At 42.7% G+C, this 18,408-nt stretch overlaps 1 protein-coding gene across 2 annotated transcripts in view; it reads left to right on the forward strand.

Moving 5' to 3' along the window:
• NAV2 (neuron navigator 2) overlaps positions 1 to 18,408 on the forward strand; it is a 371,525-nt gene that overhangs the window by 238,622 nt on the left and 114,495 nt on the right. The window contains exons 4-7 of one of the 2 annotated variants that reach the window (XM_058420870.1): positions 2,506 to 2,578; positions 7,553 to 7,772; positions 9,329 to 9,397; positions 12,305 to 12,462. In XM_058420870.1, coding sequence (XP_058276853.1) covers positions 2,506 to 2,578; positions 7,553 to 7,772; positions 9,329 to 9,397; positions 12,305 to 12,462 — 520 coding nt within the window. The remainder of the gene's footprint in view (positions 1 to 2,505; positions 2,579 to 7,552; positions 7,773 to 9,328; positions 9,398 to 12,304; positions 12,463 to 18,408) is intronic. The other variant, XM_040066269.2, reaches the window with a different exon arrangement.

Consider the following 18,408-nt stretch of genomic DNA (forward strand, 5'->3'; position numbering starts at 1 on the left):
GCCAGCAGAGCAGGACTGAGAGAGGTACTGCAGGTCTGGAGTGGAGGAGAAATGCTGCTTATCTGTAGTCACTAACCTGCTTATTTGGAGAGGAGGCATCTACCCGCAGCTGTGGAAGTCCGGAAATGCTCTCGGAATGATGCAGCTTGCTGAGTGCAGGCACTAGGAATGGATTGATCCTTTCATGTGGTGTTTATTCTTGAAAAGGTGAACTTTGGTTTTCCGGCCGAGTCCCAAATCACCTCGATGAAAGAGCCGTGTTGGGAACTTGAAAGGGCTGCTGAGCACTGAAGAAGGAAATGGATCAATTGACTGTTGGGTCATATTGAACTGTGGATAAGTGAACCTTTGAACTGCACCCTGCTCCAAGCCTCAGGGTCTGAGCAGTACAGGAAATGTATTCTCTGGTACTTCTCTGGGTTTTGGAGTATATAATTTACTCAAAGTGTGCTATATACTTTGTGTACTTTATATCATATCTCCAAGTATAATGAGGTTGATAAAAGTGTTTCTAATTGTTGAAATCACAGTTCAGCAATGCCAATAACTTTCCCCCCTCCCCCAATAGAAGAAAATGTTTTTATTGTTATAGTTAAAAGACAGTAAATTAATATACTCTGAGAGAAATCCATGTGGGAGGTTTCTTGGCAGCTTCCCTGGTATTTTTTATCCCTTTGAGAAGGACAGGGAGCTCAGGTCAGGTGCTGGGAGCTCAGGGTCTAAAATGCTGCCTTAGCCCTCAGTTGTGTATTTTTTTGAGGGCAGGCAGGAGCTGATAGGGCAGCTGGCTTTTTCATGTTTCCTTTTGATGTCTCCACACTTCACAGAATGAAGGCAGATACGTGAGACCAAGTGTGGTGCTTGGTGTCTGTCTCCTTCCTTATGCAGTGGATGCAGGGTTTGGTTGCAGTGTTTCAGGAATTAATAAATTAATGTTTGAGAGATGTTCGGACACAAAGATACTATTTTATCACTTGCTGATTACCGTGGTTAAGTAAGAAAGATTGCTCAATGGTGTAATCCAACAGTTTTTTGTGTAACCACGCACAAAACATGGTATTTCCTAAAATAATCCTTGCAGCCCCTCGAGATGTCTAAGCTTAGACTTTTGCATGGAAATGCTTTGGTCTGGGATGAGAGCTGGCATCTCTCTGCATCTTCTGGTTATGACAGCAGAGCTTCAGTGGGAGCTTGGTGGGAAATCAGGTGTGAGGCTACTGCAAGATCCCTGTTGTAATGCCAAGATAGAGTGGACAACATTCCTGACTCGTCCAGCATCTCTGGAGTTCACTTTCTTAGGTGTTGGAACCCTGGGCACTGAGAATTCCAGGCTTTCTGTGCTGACAGGCACTGACCCCCAAGCAAACACTGCATTGGACCTGAGGCCATGGAACAGCTTCCAAAATTGAGTGACAGCACTGGGATTGTGGGTGTGGAGTTTGAATAGAAGTGTGATATCACAGGGTGGAAAACACAGAGTTTAAGGGTTTAGAATACAGGAATATATATATATAAAGCAAGATGGAGGTTTTAGGGCAGAGGCTGAGTCCTGCTTTTTCACCTTCTTCCTGGGTCTGGGTGGTATTTTGTAATTGGATAGAAAAGTTGACATTTTGGGCCAGGGGTGGTTGGTTATTGGGTTAAAAGGAAAAATAATTTAGGAAAAATCATTTCTTAATTGGAGAGTTTATCATTAAAAGGCCTAGTAGAGAGAGGGATAAGTGGCCATTTTTAGTTTGTTAGCTTGAAGTGCTGTAGCCCTCACGGCTTGTGAGACTGTAATATGGATAAGAATTAATAAACATCTGAGTCTGAACAAAAACCACATCTCGAGTATTTAATCCCCACCCTGGCAAAAAGAAGATAAAACTCAACACTTAGGTAGGGTTTGAGTCCAGTCTGTGCTTAGCGGCCAGAGCTGTGCATAGCAGCTGACGGCCAGACCTGTTGTGCACCAGTCCCTACCTGGTGCACGCTGATGTTATGCCGTGGACGCGCGGGGAACGCCGCGAGGGAGCGCGCTTCGGATTCCGGCTGGCGTTTCCAGTTACGCCGTTTATATCCAGCTCTTGGTGCGGCTGGAAACTTTTGCCAGCTGTCAGCTTGGGAGCAAGTGGCGGTCTGCCTCGTCAAACAAATGGCCTCCGTGTTTATTTTCGGTTTCATGTTTGTTACGCTTGGTGTAGGTTGCGGATCCTGGCGCGGAACATCCTCGAGCCTCTCGTAAGAAATGCAGCCGTCGCCTGTTGTGGCTTGAGCTAACCTGCTCCGTGCCAGTGCAAACAGCAGAAAGCCCTGACCCGTGGAGTAATCAGTTTATAATCAATGGAATAATCCATTTAGGACCTCAGTAACTGAGAGTGCTGTGGTTTCCGCATCACCAGCAAAGGGACTTGTTATGGGATGCGGAGGCTGGGTGCACTCAAGGGTGGCGGTGGATGGAAGTAAATAATTATTGCAATGCGTTTTCTTTTTGTGTCTCCTTTTCTGTTTGTTCTTGAACAGATTGAAAACATAGATGCGTGCCTGAGTTTCTTGGCTGCTAAGGGGATTAACATCCAGGGGCTGTCAGCAGAAGGTGAGTCCGTTGGTTGTTTAAGATTTCATGTTAAATGAGGAGCCTGAATTGCTACCTGTGATTGCAACTGGAACATGGAGTGTAATGGAAGATTAATAAGGTCAGTTTAAACTTCTGACAATCTTTACTTTTTTTTTCCCCCCCATCTCAGTGTGAAAGGTAGATGAAATACATACTAATTTCTACACAGCTGACTTGTAAAAATAATCAATGAGACCAAATTCACTTCTCTACTACTTTCTGTTTAAAACCAGAAATTCGTTATCTCAGCTCTATGATTTGCACATTGATCAGTGTATATTTTACAGATATAAGTGAACTGCTGTCAGTTGTTTTCCTTTCCAGAGAAAAATTTATTTCCTTGTTCTTCAGTTATTCTCTTACCTGAACAACCATCCTGCTTTCTTCTCATTTTAAAGGTTTTTCCTTGTTTCCAAGTGCACAAAACAATCAAATCCAAATGTCTGAGAAAAAAAAGAAAGGAAAGAAAGAAAGAAAAAGGAGACATTTTGACCTCTAATTAATCACCCTGCTTTTGAGGGGCATCAGAATTTTTCTGAAAGCAAACTAGGTTTACTCTGTTCCTTTTTGCTAGTACCTGTTGGCTCAGAAGCTGTTTAGCTATTATCTTATTAAGAGATCAAACAGATCTCTGTCATACTCAGCACCAGCTTTCACTTGTATTTTCATTTAAATATGCTGGAAGAGCAGTTGGGTTCAGTAGCTGAATATATGATGTGACATCTCCATCAATGCTTTACAGAACAAATAATTGAACGTGTGGCATCAGGTGAGACTTCAAAGTTAGGTTTGATGGCTGAGTCTCTTCTCAAACTTAGTTGGGAGGAGGAGGCTGCAGCAAAATAGCAGAGATGTAGTAAGCATTGTTCTAACCTGAATGCGCCACAGCTAGCAGAAGAGGAGGGTGGATGTTAGATGTATTCTTAGGCTGGATTAGTAGAGCAATAACAAATATTTTCCTCCAAAGAGAAGCTTTGCTATGCTCCACCTGACCGCTGCCAGCATTATATGCCTCAGTTGCTCGGTTATAATCAGAAGGATTCTCATGTCAAGAAAAAAGAAAGGGTGAGCTGAAACTTCAAACAGCAGAAAATTTGTTTGCCAGGAAATGATTAAAAAGAAGACGTAGCTGAGTCAGTTGTAAAAGCCAATTTTGACCTTAGCATGGAAATACTGTAAAAATACGTTTCACATTATTTACCCGTCTCGATGGAAGGTAAAATCTAATCGAAGTAGCAGCTCAGTGATGAGAAAACTGCCCGGGTGTACAAAGCTGGCAGCACAGTGTTGCTCACGCTGGGGAGGGGACAGCATGATTAATGCCCGTGGCTCTCCTGCCAAGTCACAAGTCAGGCCCAGCAGGACACATGTGCTTCCCATGGCTTCGCTCATTTGGGATTTCTGCCTCTCTTTTGCACTGTCCAGGAATTAGTGTATTAAATCACACGGAAGCTAAGAAGGGACCAGAAATGGTTGCTGCCAGCACATAAATGAGAGCATTTTCTGGCTCCACCACTAACACTGAATGAAGAAGGTGACAACTAGAGAGGGGGAGGGAGTGAATATATTTTTATAAAATAAGTTAAAAGGCTTGAATGCAACAGTAAAGTAAATTTCTCTTTCTAGTTGCTCTGGCACTGTGTTGAGGAGCACAGAATCATTCAAAGTGAGGAATGTTGTTACTAAACAAGCCAGTGTTTCTGTGCAAGTTGCCAAGACCTGCTAGGTCAACTGCAAATAACTTTATTTACTTCACTGGCAGATCCTCATCTAGGAGGAAGGAAAAGGTTGTGATTGCTTCCAAACGGGAATAATCACTGAAGTCTCCCGGGTTTGTTAAGAGCACGTATCTTTTCAATCGTGCAGCTTCAGTGTGGAGTGAAGTTAATGATTCGGAACTGAAATTTGGATGACTCCTAAATGTTGAAATAGCTTGGGACTGCATGTGTCGTATCCTTCTAGTGTTGAAAAATCCTGCTTTGATGTGTGCATGCCACTCACACAGAGTCTGTTTTGATGGATCTGTACAGTGGAGGTGCCAAGGATCTGCAGTCACTGATGACGACCGTGCTGTGCCAGAGGCTTCCCTTCCCCAGAAATGTGGAGGCAATAAGGCATCCCCTTGTCAAAGATTCTTAAAAATCTGAAATCTCCATTTGTACTTACTGAAGAAAACAGCAGAGATCTGGAGACCTCTTCTCACTTCTTGCTGCATTTTTTATTGTTCATTCTTTCCATACCCCTGCTCTTAGACTTGTTTTAGGAATTGCAGCTGCCCAGCGAAGCTTGCTCTGCTTCACACAATATCTCCTTGCTCTCAAGATATTGAAGATGCTGGAGGACATAAATGTGCTGTAGAAACTCAAACTTGTATCACAGATAAGCAGCTGCACATCTTTTGGGTAACAGATGAGCTGAATCGTGATCAGCTGCACACATCATGGAGCAGTGATGTAGGGGGAACAAGCATCAGCAGGGATACCCCAGGATGGGGATCTTGAAAGAGTGGATTTTTGGGGTTTGCTGTGAAAAAGAAATTCCAGTTTCTTCTCAGGTGTCTGGAGTGTTTGTTTCCAGTGTTCAGGACAGTGATTTTTGGCTCCACATTTAGAAAGGGTGGGTGACATCCTCGTCCTTATCTAAGTCAATATGATACGGGAGCTGAGCATGGGCTGGAGAGGACTTGAAGCAGGAAGCATTTGAGACTCTGCTGATGTGCAGAGTGCAGGGAGGCTGAAGTACTCTTTGAAATACTCCTTTTGTATGAAGTGCAGGGTAGAACTGCCGGAATTACCTCAGTTTTTAAGATAAAAGAAACAGAGGTACCTCTGAAAGTCCGATTTAAAATGTTTGGTTTCAAATCCAGAGGGAAAGAGAATGCTTTAACTCATTGAAAGTGTTCTTCTTTTGATTATTTGGTCAAAAGCAGGTTTCTCTTCTGATAAATACAGCAGAAAACAGGCAGCCATAGAAAGCAACAGGTCGTAGGTGGATTATTGTTATAATTGCCTCTCACTTCACATGGAAATCAGTTTCCAGTTGCATGCAGCTTTGCTAAATTTAAACAAGCAGGGCCATGGTAATTTCTTTTATCTTCTGGCCTGCATTTGTGCAGTTAAGCTTCCCAGTGCCTCTGGATCTGTTTAGTTATGCTTCAACCTGTGATTAAATGCTACTTTCCTTAGAGTTCCCATGAGTAATTTGAGTTCCTGACTGGAGATAAGGAAATCCTTTCTACTGTGTTCTTCTGTATTTTGTTCTGCTTGCATCCCTGTCCTCCCAAGCTAAACATAGATTATTGAAGGGAACCTGCAGATTAGAAGAGGAACCTGCCTGGTACAGTGGGAGAAGGCTGGGCTCCTACATGGCACTGCATGGGAGCAGGAGTGGGCTGGGAGAAGGGGAAACAGGCAGGATTTTTTTGGGACCCCACTGCTCAGGAAGAGACCAAAATTGACCAAGAAGACATGGGAAGACTGAAAATGGCTGGTGAAAGTCCTTGAGAATGATAATCCTTTAAACAAGGGGATGGGGGGTCAGTGGTGGGAGAGAGCACTGGTGGAGGGGCCAGGCTGCAGGGAGGAAAAAATGGCCAGGGAAACTGAGTCAAGAAGTATGAGAGGACAGGAATAACCTGGATCTGGGTGATGACCTGGGGCACTTGGAGAAGGGCTAATGTTTTCTGAAGACATGGGCATGGGTTGAGACAATTTTCAGAAAGAAAGTCAATTATTTTAGTGGCTGTGAAGGGGGAGTGGGCTGAGGTGCAGGTACACAAGGAGACCAAAGCTGGAAGCTGGTACATAACGGCAAACAACCGTTTTAAACCTTGAGCCTCAGATCTGCTGGGTAGAGTGCTTAGAGTAGGAGCAGCAGCTTGTTTATGCAGCAAAGATGGGCAGTGTGAGCAGAAATGTGGCTGGGAGAGGGAGTAAAGAAGTGGGGCCCATCACAAACTCAGAGCAACCTTTCAGCTGGAACTGGAAACAAATGAAAAATCTGGTCCTTGCCTTCATGCTTGGCCACTGTCTTGCCACGTGTCCTCTTTCTTTCTCACAGGGCAGCAGTCAGCTTTTGGTTCAAGTGATCTGTACAACACAGAGGCAAAAGTTCAGCTGTTTGTTGTAGCTTTTTAAATTCACTTCTTAAATTTTGGAAATTAAGCATGCTAAATAATTAAGTCACATCACATTAAGGTTGTCTGCAAGGAAGAATTTGCCCTCTTGCATATTAATTATGATACAGTGGTTAAGTGCATGCTCTGATGCACCTCTTCATCTTCGTATTTCTCTTTGCTTTTACATTTTTGCATTTGATAGACTGCATAGAAGAGCAGGATGGCATTCAGGAATAGGAAAGTTTATACAGTGGCTGTCGAGCTGTCTTTAGGTACCTTGGGTACCCTTCCCTTATCAGCTTGTGACAGTATCAAAGCTGGAAATTATCTGTTTGAATACAGCATTGTCACCCAATAACCATATTTTCTACTGCACAACTTGCATCAAATTTTCTTAGTTGAAACGATTATTCTGATATTCCAGAAATATGTGTGAGGACTGAGTCGTTTCCTCCTTGTGCAAGTTTAGGTCTGAGAAATCATGTACAGTGTGCTGTCCTTAATACTGTTGTTGTTGTTGTGGGGGTTCTGTTTTGGGGTTTTTGGTTTAAAGGAGAGATTTAAAGGGACTTGCTTTTTAAGCACACTGGCATTAACACAGACGGCGCAGCAGAAATGTGAAATATTGCTCAGTCACCACAGGGAAGAGATGAGTTATTTATCTGTCCTTGGTGCTCACTGGCAATCAACTGTAATGCAAATTAGATGTGCAGAAAGAAGCTTACCCTAAAGGATACCCCAAAGGACCTCAGTTCAGACAGGGTTCTGGGGATGCAGTGGCTGAGAGCAAACACCCACCGATGGCTGACGAGTGACTTCTCAACTTTGCCTTGCAGAAATCAGGAATGGGAATCTAAAGGCCATCCTGGGCCTCTTCTTCAGCCTGTCTCGGTACAAGCAGCAGCAGCAGCAGCCCCAGCACCATCCAGCCCAGCAAGCAGGGCCCCCATCCCAGGGCCAGCTGGGCATCCCTCAGCAGCAGGTGCCAGCTCCGTGCCAACAGCCCCCACAAGCTCTGCAGCATCAGTTCAAAGCACAGCCAGAAATGCAGTCCAGGTGGGGAAACCTCCTTAAAGTTGGGGAGTTTTTTCATTATTTATCTTTTTTTTTTTTCCCTCTTCTCATTGCAGGTCTTAAAAAGCCAAAGAAACTCCTTCCTTTAATTCTGCTCTAGAATAAAGTATGTTGGGAATGGAATGCTGGGTATAAATTGACTTCAAGCCTTTGGAAATCAAAGCACATGTGCTTAAATACGTTCTCAATGCTGGAAATCTGCAGCCCCAATGGGTGTAACGTCCTTGCTGGACCAAGTAACCACAGGATTGTAAAAGGATGCTTTTCTCACCATTCCTTTTGCTTCTCTCTACTCACAAAGCATGCAGATTGTTTCCCCCTAGAAAACAGACGTTTTAGGCATATGAAAACCAACTTCAGTTCTCAGATTACAAGAGTTTCAGTCCTCAGTAAGAAATGGAAGGGTTACCTTCCACTGTGCTCTGACAATGGTGAAAGAGATAGAGCTCATAACGCTTGGTGGCAATCGAAATCAAATCTAGAGTTTTTGCTCAAAAATAATACATTGCTGGCTTTACATGAAAAATAATTTTCATAGTAGGTGTTTGTTGGCACTCCTAGATCAGAGTACAGATGAACAGAAAGGGGTTTTGTTCTTTGAATGTCTTTAATATGAGGAGTGCTCTGCCCAGGTTGGAATAACAGCAATTTTCTGAGGCAGTACCACAGTGCAGCCTTCTCCTGGACTGACCCTTGCACTGCTGAAACGGGGAAGGTTTAGTGGGGACAAGAAGCAGAATTAAAACCAGGAATAATATTTGCACAACTGCTCAAGTGTGAAGGCTTTTTTGTTTTTCCATATCTCACACTGGGGTTTGTTTGTGTTAACACACCTTGAGGTGAACACTGGCTTAAGTGCTGCCTCAGGAGGGATATAAACAGTTTAACTGAAGCCTTCCAAGAGAGACTGCTCAGAGGTTATTTGGGTTTGGCTTTTATGTCTCTCTTCACAGATTATGCTCATTTGGGTGTAAACAATAGTTTTGTGTAATTGGAAAACACAGTGTTCCTACAGCATGTGTAGACAGGAAATAATTACTGTAAAATAAAGATGTGTTTGAAGAGATCTCTGCAGCTTTTCTGTCAGACGTGCAGAGATGCTGAGCACTGTTTTGCTGTTTCCAGGCCATTGTGTGGATTGGGCTGGGTTTCAAATAATTGAAGAATATGTATATCCTGAAGATCTTCAATGTCATGTTTTCTTAGTATCCTCAAGTCAAATTGCTCAGATTCTACAGAAAATATATATAATAAAGGAGTGAGGAACAGAGGAATAGCGTTGGAGGTTGCATGCAGATTAGCATGTTCATTACTCTGTAAAATTAATTAATTTCAGACCAGATTTCGTAGTGGTTTTGACCTGAAGTCATACTTGGGCAAGAAGCTTTATATTCCTCTGAAATTCATAAAAACTCCTTTTCTCCCTAAAACCAGTTACTAAGTTCAGTGGCTTGAAAAACTAAAAAGGAGAAAGAAAAAAGAAGAAAAAAACGTTTCTATGTTCAATGTTCTCTTCCACTTTTTCTTTCCTGTCACAGTGCATCTCCCAGGGACTCATCTCAAAGCAAAATCATCCGATTCACTCTTGGTCAGAAAAGGTCTTCTAGGTTAGCATTTCTTCATCTTCTGCAAAGCATGAGTAATCCTTTTGCCATATTTCTGGGTGCATGTTTAGGGTTCCTGTCGACAGCAGTTTGTAACTTGGCCTTTACAAACAGCAGAAATGGGAAAGGCTTAGATGGATTTAATTTTGTTTGTTTGTTTGTTTGTTTTTGTTTTGTTTTGGGGGTTTTTTTGTTGTTGTTTTTGTGAGGTGTGGAATGCATTTTGGCCTTCCAGGAAATAATTTGATTTTCTTGTTCTTAGGAGCTTTTGCTTTTGAGAACAAAACATGGTTCTGGGAGTTCTCGCCCCGCTGCATTAATTACATTTTGATCTGCATTATTGAAATCATAGAATCGCAGAATGTTTTGGGTTGTTTAAGTGACCTTAAAGATCATCCAGCGTGGCTCTTGCTCATCAGAGCCCCTGCTCTCCCCAGTGCTCCCACACTCAGCACCTGTAATCTCTCTGGAAGTGAACCACAGCTATTTCAGTCCCCTTTTTTCCCTGGATCCCAGCATGACTTGCATGTCAGCTCATCTGTCCATCTCATCTCAGTGATCTGAAGGGTTGCTGTGGTTATTAATCTGGTTAATAACCTTGTTGTTTTACTATTACATTTAAATGCTTGTCTAGAATATAGTAAATTATATCGTACCGTTTTTGCTGAGCTTGTGAACTCTAGCTTATGATTTGGATTGTTGGGGTTTTTTTTCTGCTGTATAATTTAGATTTATTTCCCACGTCTTATTTCTTATGTGCTAACAGTGAACCTCTGCAGAATAATCCCTGTTAAAGAGTTCCACATTTCCCTCTCATGTTCTTCCTTGACCATAATTATGGCTTGACAGCTCATATTTGCTTAGCGGAGGTGCTGAGGAGTAGTCAAAGAGCGTGTTCTCCAAGCTCAGTACCTTCTCTCTAAACAGCAAGAGCCCAGAACCCTCCCTGGACCTGTTTTTTTCCTTAGATTTCACGGGCACTCCTGTGAAGTATCTTGACCTGATACCAAAAGCAGGGCATCGAACCAGTCAGTTAAACTACAGTGCGGGGGGGGGGGAAAATCTTAAGAGGAAGGATATCTTCAAGAGTGCTTTTAGCACGTAGGTTTTTTATTCTTGAAGTGTTTTCGTTGGCAGTGACACCACTGACTCAGATGGAAAACTTGTCCCTTCTCAAGTGGTCACGTGGTTTGAGGAGCTTTGTTTACTTTAAGATGTGACAGCTTTGCAAAACCTGTGTGTGGATGTGTGTGGGGAGCCTTTCCTTGCTCATCAGTACAGGAAGATTTTCCCTTCCCTGCTGCTGGAAAACTCCCCTCCCATACTTGTAGCCAGCCTGGGGTGGGTGCCCCATACTCAGTGTTTCAAAACTGGGAGGCAACTTTGGGCTGAGGTACCTTGCAGAAAACCTAGCTCGTTTCCTGTCAAACAAAATGAATTTTTCATGAACTCTCTCGTCTTGGTGACTTTCTCAAAAAGTTTTTTTTGTCACTGGTTGCCCTCAGCTTCTTCCCCTGTGGTCTCCTCTACAGTGGATGAAGCCTCTCTGGGGTTTTCTCACGGGCCCTTTGCTGCAGTGATGAGTATGGACAACTTTTTAGCACCCCCCCAGTGCTGGAGAAAAAGCTGGATCATTTGGCAGACTGGTCTAAAAGTCAGCCTCAGAACCATGATGTGCTGTGCTGAACCTGTGGTGGTTTGAGCTTGTAAATTGTTTTTTGGGTTTGTATTTGAATGATGCCCTGATGTCTTAGACTCTCTTGAGCTTTGAAAGCATGTGCATGCAGCTGCTGACATTTTGGCTTTTCCTTCATGTTTCTTTTCATGTTTTCTATTTTTTCACTGGTCTTGGATAAATCAGTTTATTTAGGAAGTCCTGCCAGGTTCCTTCCTGGCTTCTCTTCCTTCTCTCAGAGGCACTGTGGTGGTTTGGTCAGTTGCATCCCCACTCTCTCTGATGACTGGGACTTCTTCCTTTTACATTATTATTGACACGAGTTATTTTAAACAGATTTTTGGATTTCATTTAAAGAAGCTTTAAAAAGATTCTGTGTGTGAATGTTGGCTCTGAAGTGTTCTGAGACATGGTGCCAGTGGCTTTCCTGATTCTGTCGGGCTTTTTAGAGAAGTCTTCCACCTTCCTTTTTGCCTGAAAAGCATAAAAGCTTGTCTGCTTACTCTAGAATGACTACCTTTGGGTTGGTTTGTTTTGGTTTGGTTTGGTTTTTTTCCCCTAGTTAATCAGCTAACTGTGGTAAATACAGGCTATGGTAAGAACATTCTGGAAGAGACAGATGCCCAGTTTCAACCAGGGGCTTATACCAGCTCACTGATGATGTGGTTACTCTAGGAGACGGTACTGAAGCTTTGAGCGATTTCTGTAGGCTCAAATAATTAAACCCAGTTAAAGTTTTGCCAGGCTTGGCTGCTGAGCTTTGTGGCTGTCAGGGCAGAGACGTGATGTGCTTCTCTACAAGGGAAAAGGCGGCCAAGTTCCATCTGACTGTTATTCCTGAAATGACAGGAGCCCTTACGTGGCCAGCACGTGATGACGTGTACAGCAATCCGGTGTAAGAACCGTGGTGCCCGCTTTTGCTGGTGGTGTTGCTCCACTGAATTTACCTGCAACTGTTTCTGATTTGCCACACTTTTGGCAGGTGACTGTTAACTTTGTCTCAGGGCGCTATTTTTTGTGGTCTAAAACAATTCAGCCTGTGGCTTGCTTGATGATGTACACTTCTTATTTAACATGGTTCTTTGATTTCTTCTTATGGAAGTAGAAGGCCCCTCATGAGCCTACACTTGTGCTGTTGATCCTTTTTATTTTCAGCTTATGCATGGTATCCCATAGTTTCTTGCCTCAGAGTGCTTTTTCCCAGTGTTTAAGCATGCTGTAAATTCTTCCACCAGACTTCCAGGTCCTACCACGAGGGTGTCCGCTGCGGGCAGCGAGGCCAAAGCTCGTGGTTCCATCAGTGCCAACAACCGACGCAGCCAGAGCTTCAACAACTACGACAAATCCAAGCCTGGACTCCTCCCTCCAGCCCCAACGAGCAGCAATGACAAAGGTAAGCGCTCGATTATTGGGGTTTTTCTCCACAGTGGCTTCCTTTGGAAGAAATGGGATTTTCCATGAGTTGTAAGGCTGTTCTTGGAGCTGTGCGTCGTGAACGTGACACCTACAATCCAAAAGCCAGCTGTCTCTTCTTGGAAAAAAGCGTAGTCCTCCTCTAATATATCTGAAGTTTGTGACTCGCTGGCCTGAAGGTGCATCCAAAAAAAAAACTTTAAAAAGTCCTGGCACTGGTGAACCATGTTTTGTTCGTTTTGCTTCAAGCACAGGTAAGGGGGAATGAATTAATCATAAAAGAAGGCATTTTGATGGGTAGCTTGACAAGAATGAAAAATGACCACTAAAGATCTCTGCAGAGTTTTTATACAGTGAATAGCGCCATTTGCTTTCATTTCCATCACTGTTGTGGGAGATCCTTTAAGGTACAAAATCACGCGGTTTCAGTCTAATTTTTGCAAAGTTTTTATACTATGAATAGCACCATTTGCTTTCATTTCCATTGCTGTTGTGGGAGATCCTGTAAGATACAAAATAACGCAGTTCCAGCCTAATTTCAGGGCTCGTCTAGTGTTGAGTTTGAAGGTAGGAACATGTTGTGTTTTACGGAGCCTGCAGTGAGATGATGTCTGTGGCAGCGCATCAGACGCGCTCAGAGCCAGGCTGTGTGTGTCAATTTCTGAATGACATTTCCTGACTTTGTGTCCAGTCACCAGTTCAGCAATCTGACAGCATTCATTAGCTTGAGTCTGTGGCCGCGAGTGGGGCTGGGGGGCTGCAACTGGTGAGAACGGAGCGCGTCTCTCCAGCCTGGCACGGTCACGTTGTCGGCGTGGGCTGGCGGCACATTCCGCATCCCCAAAGTCATCCTGCTGCCAGGGACGGACCAGCACTGCGCTTCAGCACTGGCTCCTTGCAGTGTCCTGACAGGCACAGCCTTCAGGCTCACGTCTCCTGGCTGCCCATGCAGAAGTCCTGATGACTGCAGTGAGCATTCTGCTCCAGGGAGAAGCGCTAGTCTGGGTCAGCTTCTCTGTGGTTCTCATTCTTTCCAGGAAACTCTGGTCTTCCTTCTCTAGGAATCCTTGTCTTAGGGCTGCACGTCAGCAGATTTTGGAATGTTACCCCAAAAAACGTTGCGGTGGCAGTGTGGAGGATCCTCAGCATCCTCTGGGGTCATTCTGAAGCCCCCTGATCAGATTTTGTGTAAAAAAAGAGGAGTAAAATTCACCTCTGTATAACATAATTATTATAATTATATTACAGATGAATGTATTAGCATAATAAGCTAATAATTTAGTGATATTATACCTTGGTAAATCCGTGCGTGCTCTTTTAGAAGATACAACATGTAAACAGTAATGGTTTAACTGTAACATCAGCATGTAATAGTTGTCTCTAAATCTGAATTAGGGCTGGCTTTCCGTTCAGAGAACAAGCTAACAGGTTTCAGTGTGAGCAGCAGAAACCTTGTTTTCCTGTGTAATATCTCCCCAGTCTCCTTCTTTGTCCTCCTTGTGAATATTCTTCTGCTCATGTCCCACAAGCACAGGACTGGGGAGAGGTGGGGTGGGATTTGTCTTGTCCTCCAGCATGGCTTGGTTGGCTGGATGATCCCTAATTCCATATGGGGTGTGTGATTTTATGGATCACATAGAGGAGAGGACTGCATGGAGGAGCGAACTTCCATCTCTATTTTAGCTTTTTCTCAGTTTACCAGGATTACTAAATAAGGAAAGTAAAGCCCTGGTTTTAGTCTTCAAAAAAGAAAAAGAAAGAAAGAAAGTCCTCATGCACACAGAGAAATAACAATAATTTGTCAGCTAACTTGAATATCAAGTGCTTTTAGACAGTCACTTCTGGGAACCCTCGTTCCTCACTGTAATTCATCTCCTGAGAAAGATAAACTGGTTGCTGAAGAAGCACATGAGATGAACTGCTTCCTACAAATATTACAAATGACCACAGGAAACAAGGCTGGTTCTTAGGCTGACAATCTACATAAGTTGCATTAACTACTCAGAATTTTGCTCTGGTCAGAATTTCCAGTCATAAATTATGGTCTTTTAAAAAAAAAAAAAAAAGGACTTATGTAAAGCTGAACTTGAACTTTTCTTAAAAGTATAATCATGACACAAAGTTGGTCTGCATCCATGAGAAACAAAAGCACTTGGTCTGACAAATTTTTGGCTTATTTTGAAGTTCATTGTAATACTGCCAGGCAAAGTTTATTGTCAAAGTGCTAAGACAATTCTGGTTTTCTGACCCGTATCCTGTGTTTTGACTAAGAAAATGAGACTTACATGACTGTGCTGTGTGCCAGGCTTGGTAAGTTTTCATCTCTTTACCCAGTACCTGCTCTATTGTGTGTTTTTGAGGGAGGAAGTGGGAGAAATAAAAATCAGCCTCCTCTGGCGTCATTGGTCACTTCGTGGTAGAAGGTGGCCTTCAGTGTTTGAATGTTTGAGTAATTTCTTACAAAAGGTAGGTTGTAATTTTTAGCTTTCATTAATCTGTGGCCTTTCCCCTCCGAATGCAGATTGTCATGTTAGTCACTCGTCTGTGTCTTGTGGCGATGAAAGTGCATTAATTGAAACAGAATGCATCAGGAAGGAAAAGGACAGCAAATGGAGCATGGAAGAGCAGCCAGCTACTGGGAAATAAATAACCTAGATTTTTCAAAATATTCTAGAAATCAGTAACTGATGAGACCAGGGATTTTCTAGAAAACCTGGGGAGAGGATTTGTGTAATACCAAAAACGGTCGCACCACTGCAGAAAAAGAAGAGGTTCTTGGATGGATGCACTGGGATGGATGTTTGATGTGAGGTGTACGCATGCTCTTAGCAAAGGAGCATGTAAAGAGGTGCAAATCTTCCCCACAGCTGACCTTGCAGCCTCAGTATTTTTTTTTTTGCCCTCTCAAAAAGTGGCTGACACCACTTTGAATATACAGAGAGGAGAGTAAGGATCACTCAGGCACCTGGTTCAGTCCTCTGGCCATCTTCTTTGAGGTTAGGGCCTGATAACTTGTTTTTTGGAGTTAAAGCCTCAGTTTATATGCAAAATTCCCCTTTTATAGGGAATTCACCCAAGCTCACAGGAATTTCAGGACCCTCATTCCTCACATCATAAAATGATAACGTGCAGAGTAGTATAGTTTTTTATTTATTGTCACAGTGATTAGCCATTCATAATTGCAGTTACATTCCAGACAGGGTATTTTTATGTGTGTAATTAGTGTTGCAGGCTTTTTTTAAAGAAAAAGTCTTAATTGCTTTTTCGTTTTGTGGGGAAATAAGCACTTAGGCTTGTGGGTTTGGGGGTTTTTTATGTCATCTTAATGCCTTCATACAACTGGAGCCTTTTAATTCTCTTCTGAATTGTCAGAATTACTTAGCCCATGCTTTTGTAGGAAGAGCTTTGGTTTAATTCTTTGTCCTTTAATATCCTTGAACACCAGAGGTCTGCTATGGTGTAGAAGGCATCAGGTCACCACTGAACTCATTTAAATTATCAAAAACTTTCCTAAGGAACATAGGCAAATGCACATTGTATTTCTATGCCTGTGTGCAATTAGCAGTTACCTTGAGGCTCCACATTACCATGTCCTTCTAATTGTCTGAAAGGATCACCAGATAAAATATGGCCAGAATTTGATTTGCATTCGCAATTTAGAATACATAAATCTGCTTTTTACCCATGGTAAGGAGGAGCAGAACTGTATCCTGGGTTCGTACCAAGAATGAAACTTAAATACATTGAAACATACGACCTCGCTAGAGACTTTAATGCACTGGGTTTTCTCATGAGCTTGTGTCAGTGCTTTGCTTGCACACAGCAGAGAGTCTCTTGGGACAGGGTCTGAGAGCAGCCTGCAGTTCTGCAAAATGGAGGGAATTTTTGACTAGCTCTGAACACCCTCATGTGCCTTCACTGTCCTCACTGATCTTCAGGCACTCAGTTTGCATTCTCCGAAGTCTGATAGTGTTGTCTGGGAATATTCTTCTTATTACTTGTGTCAAGTCTATAAAATCAATGAAGTTATGAAGCTGTAAGAGATCCCAACCTAATAAGCCACCCTCCACCATGTTGATGATGTGATGCAGTACTGTGACAGGCTTACATGCTTTCTTCTTATTTTTTCCTTCTACTTTGTTCCTAATATTTTATTTAAAATAATCCTACAGAGGGCAGTAGACATCTGTGGAAAAAAAAAAAAAATACACTTTTCCTTTGGATTGGATGTTAGGTAAAATATCAGTAGGAAAAAAAGTGTTACCAGACTTTGCCCATTTCTGCTTGAGATCAAAGGAAATGTTCATTACTCAGATTTATAAAGAAGGCAGGTTGATGTCAGGTTTCTCTTAGATGGTATCAGAAAGAGGAAAAAGCCAAAGAATACATGCATACAGGTTCAGACAGTGAGGTGAAATAAATGACTGTTTTAATAGCCGTGTCCGTATGGGCAGGAGAGTAAGGAGAGTGCGTGTTCCTCTCCTGCTCCTCTTATTTCTTTCAAATGTAAACCCTTTTTACTTGGAACAGTGTGTATTTAATAACTGTCCTTTAATGTGGAAAGGGGAGTCCCTGTGTTCACAAGGATGTGTGATGGCAGTTCAAGGGGCACACATGCCTTTAGGGGAAATCCTACAGTCTGGAAATAGGAATAAAATTCCTCACTGTGAGAAGGATAAAACATTGGAGACATTTGTCCAGAGAAGAGGTCAGATTTCACTTGCTTGGAGGTATTTAGGACTTGCCTTGACAGGGCCCTGGATAACCCCATCTCAAGTTATCCAGGCTATCCCCATCTCCTGCTTTCAGGTGAAGGCTGGAAGGAGTATCTCCAGAGGGTCCTTGTGACCTAGGCTGTTAGCACATTTTGATACCTATAAATATTATTTCCCTTTAATTTTTTTTTCTCCAGTGTAAACTACTTCGATAGGAAGAGATACTAAGAGGTTTTGAAGGACAGTTAAGGAATTTCTTTCCTCTTAACTTTCTAACTTTGTGCTATCAAAATAGGACTGACTCCCATCAGCAGAATGTTAGCAAGGAAATGTCACCCCCACTGCAGTGAGCAAACTGGTGTGTGGTTACACATGCCACAAGAGTGCCAAAAATGTGTGCACTCTGTGTGGAGGCAGTTATATTTATCAGGTTCAGGTTCAGGAGGGCAGGGCATCAAGTTCAAGGGCACAGTTCAAGAGGCTATGGCAGATCTTGTCAGAGCTTTAGCAGGAAAGACTTTTCAGAGTTAAATAAATCAGTGTCTTCATGTCAACTTTGCTAGGAAATCCACATTTATTTCTCTAAATGCCCTCTTGCAAAAGAGCAGAAAATCCTAAATCTGGAAATGAGCCATTGGAATTTCTCCTCCTGATGATAAAAACACTTCATGTTCAATCCTGTATTGATATAAAAATGCATGACAATACACTCTGTGGCTTGGTTCTGTGTGATACTGAGCTTGTCTTGAACTCAGCATTGCTTAAGGTTATTTAAAAATGGCAGATTTGGATTATGTCAAACCCTCAGATTCGATTTAAGAAGGCTGCTTTAGCAACTGAGAGGAAAAACTCTCATCTTCATGTGGAGCAAGGCGAGAAATGTGCATAGGGAGATCAAAACTCAGAGTTCTTGTGGGTAATGTCTTGAAGGCTGAGATATTCAGTAGTATTCAAATGGGCTTTGGAGCAGAGGGGTGTTTGAAACAGAGAGAGCTCTGCATAAACACAGCTTTGGAAAACCTCCTCTGCAGTCTGGTGCTTAAAGGGTTCATTTATGTTCTTTGTCTAAAAGAAAGGTTTTAAGCTTCCCTTATTACCTGCAAGATGCCTGTAGTGACATTTGTAGAAATAACAATTCTTCCTTATCTCAGTGGATAGTGTGTGGGTATCCATTTCTCAGGAATTTGATACTAGCCCAATTAAGACCACAG

The sequence above is a fragment of the Hirundo rustica genome, chromosome 6, assembly GCF_015227805.2.
Source record: "Hirundo rustica isolate bHirRus1 chromosome 6, bHirRus1.pri.v3, whole genome shotgun sequence".
In the NCBI taxonomy this organism is placed as follows: domain Eukaryota; kingdom Metazoa; phylum Chordata; class Aves; order Passeriformes; family Hirundinidae; genus Hirundo; species Hirundo rustica.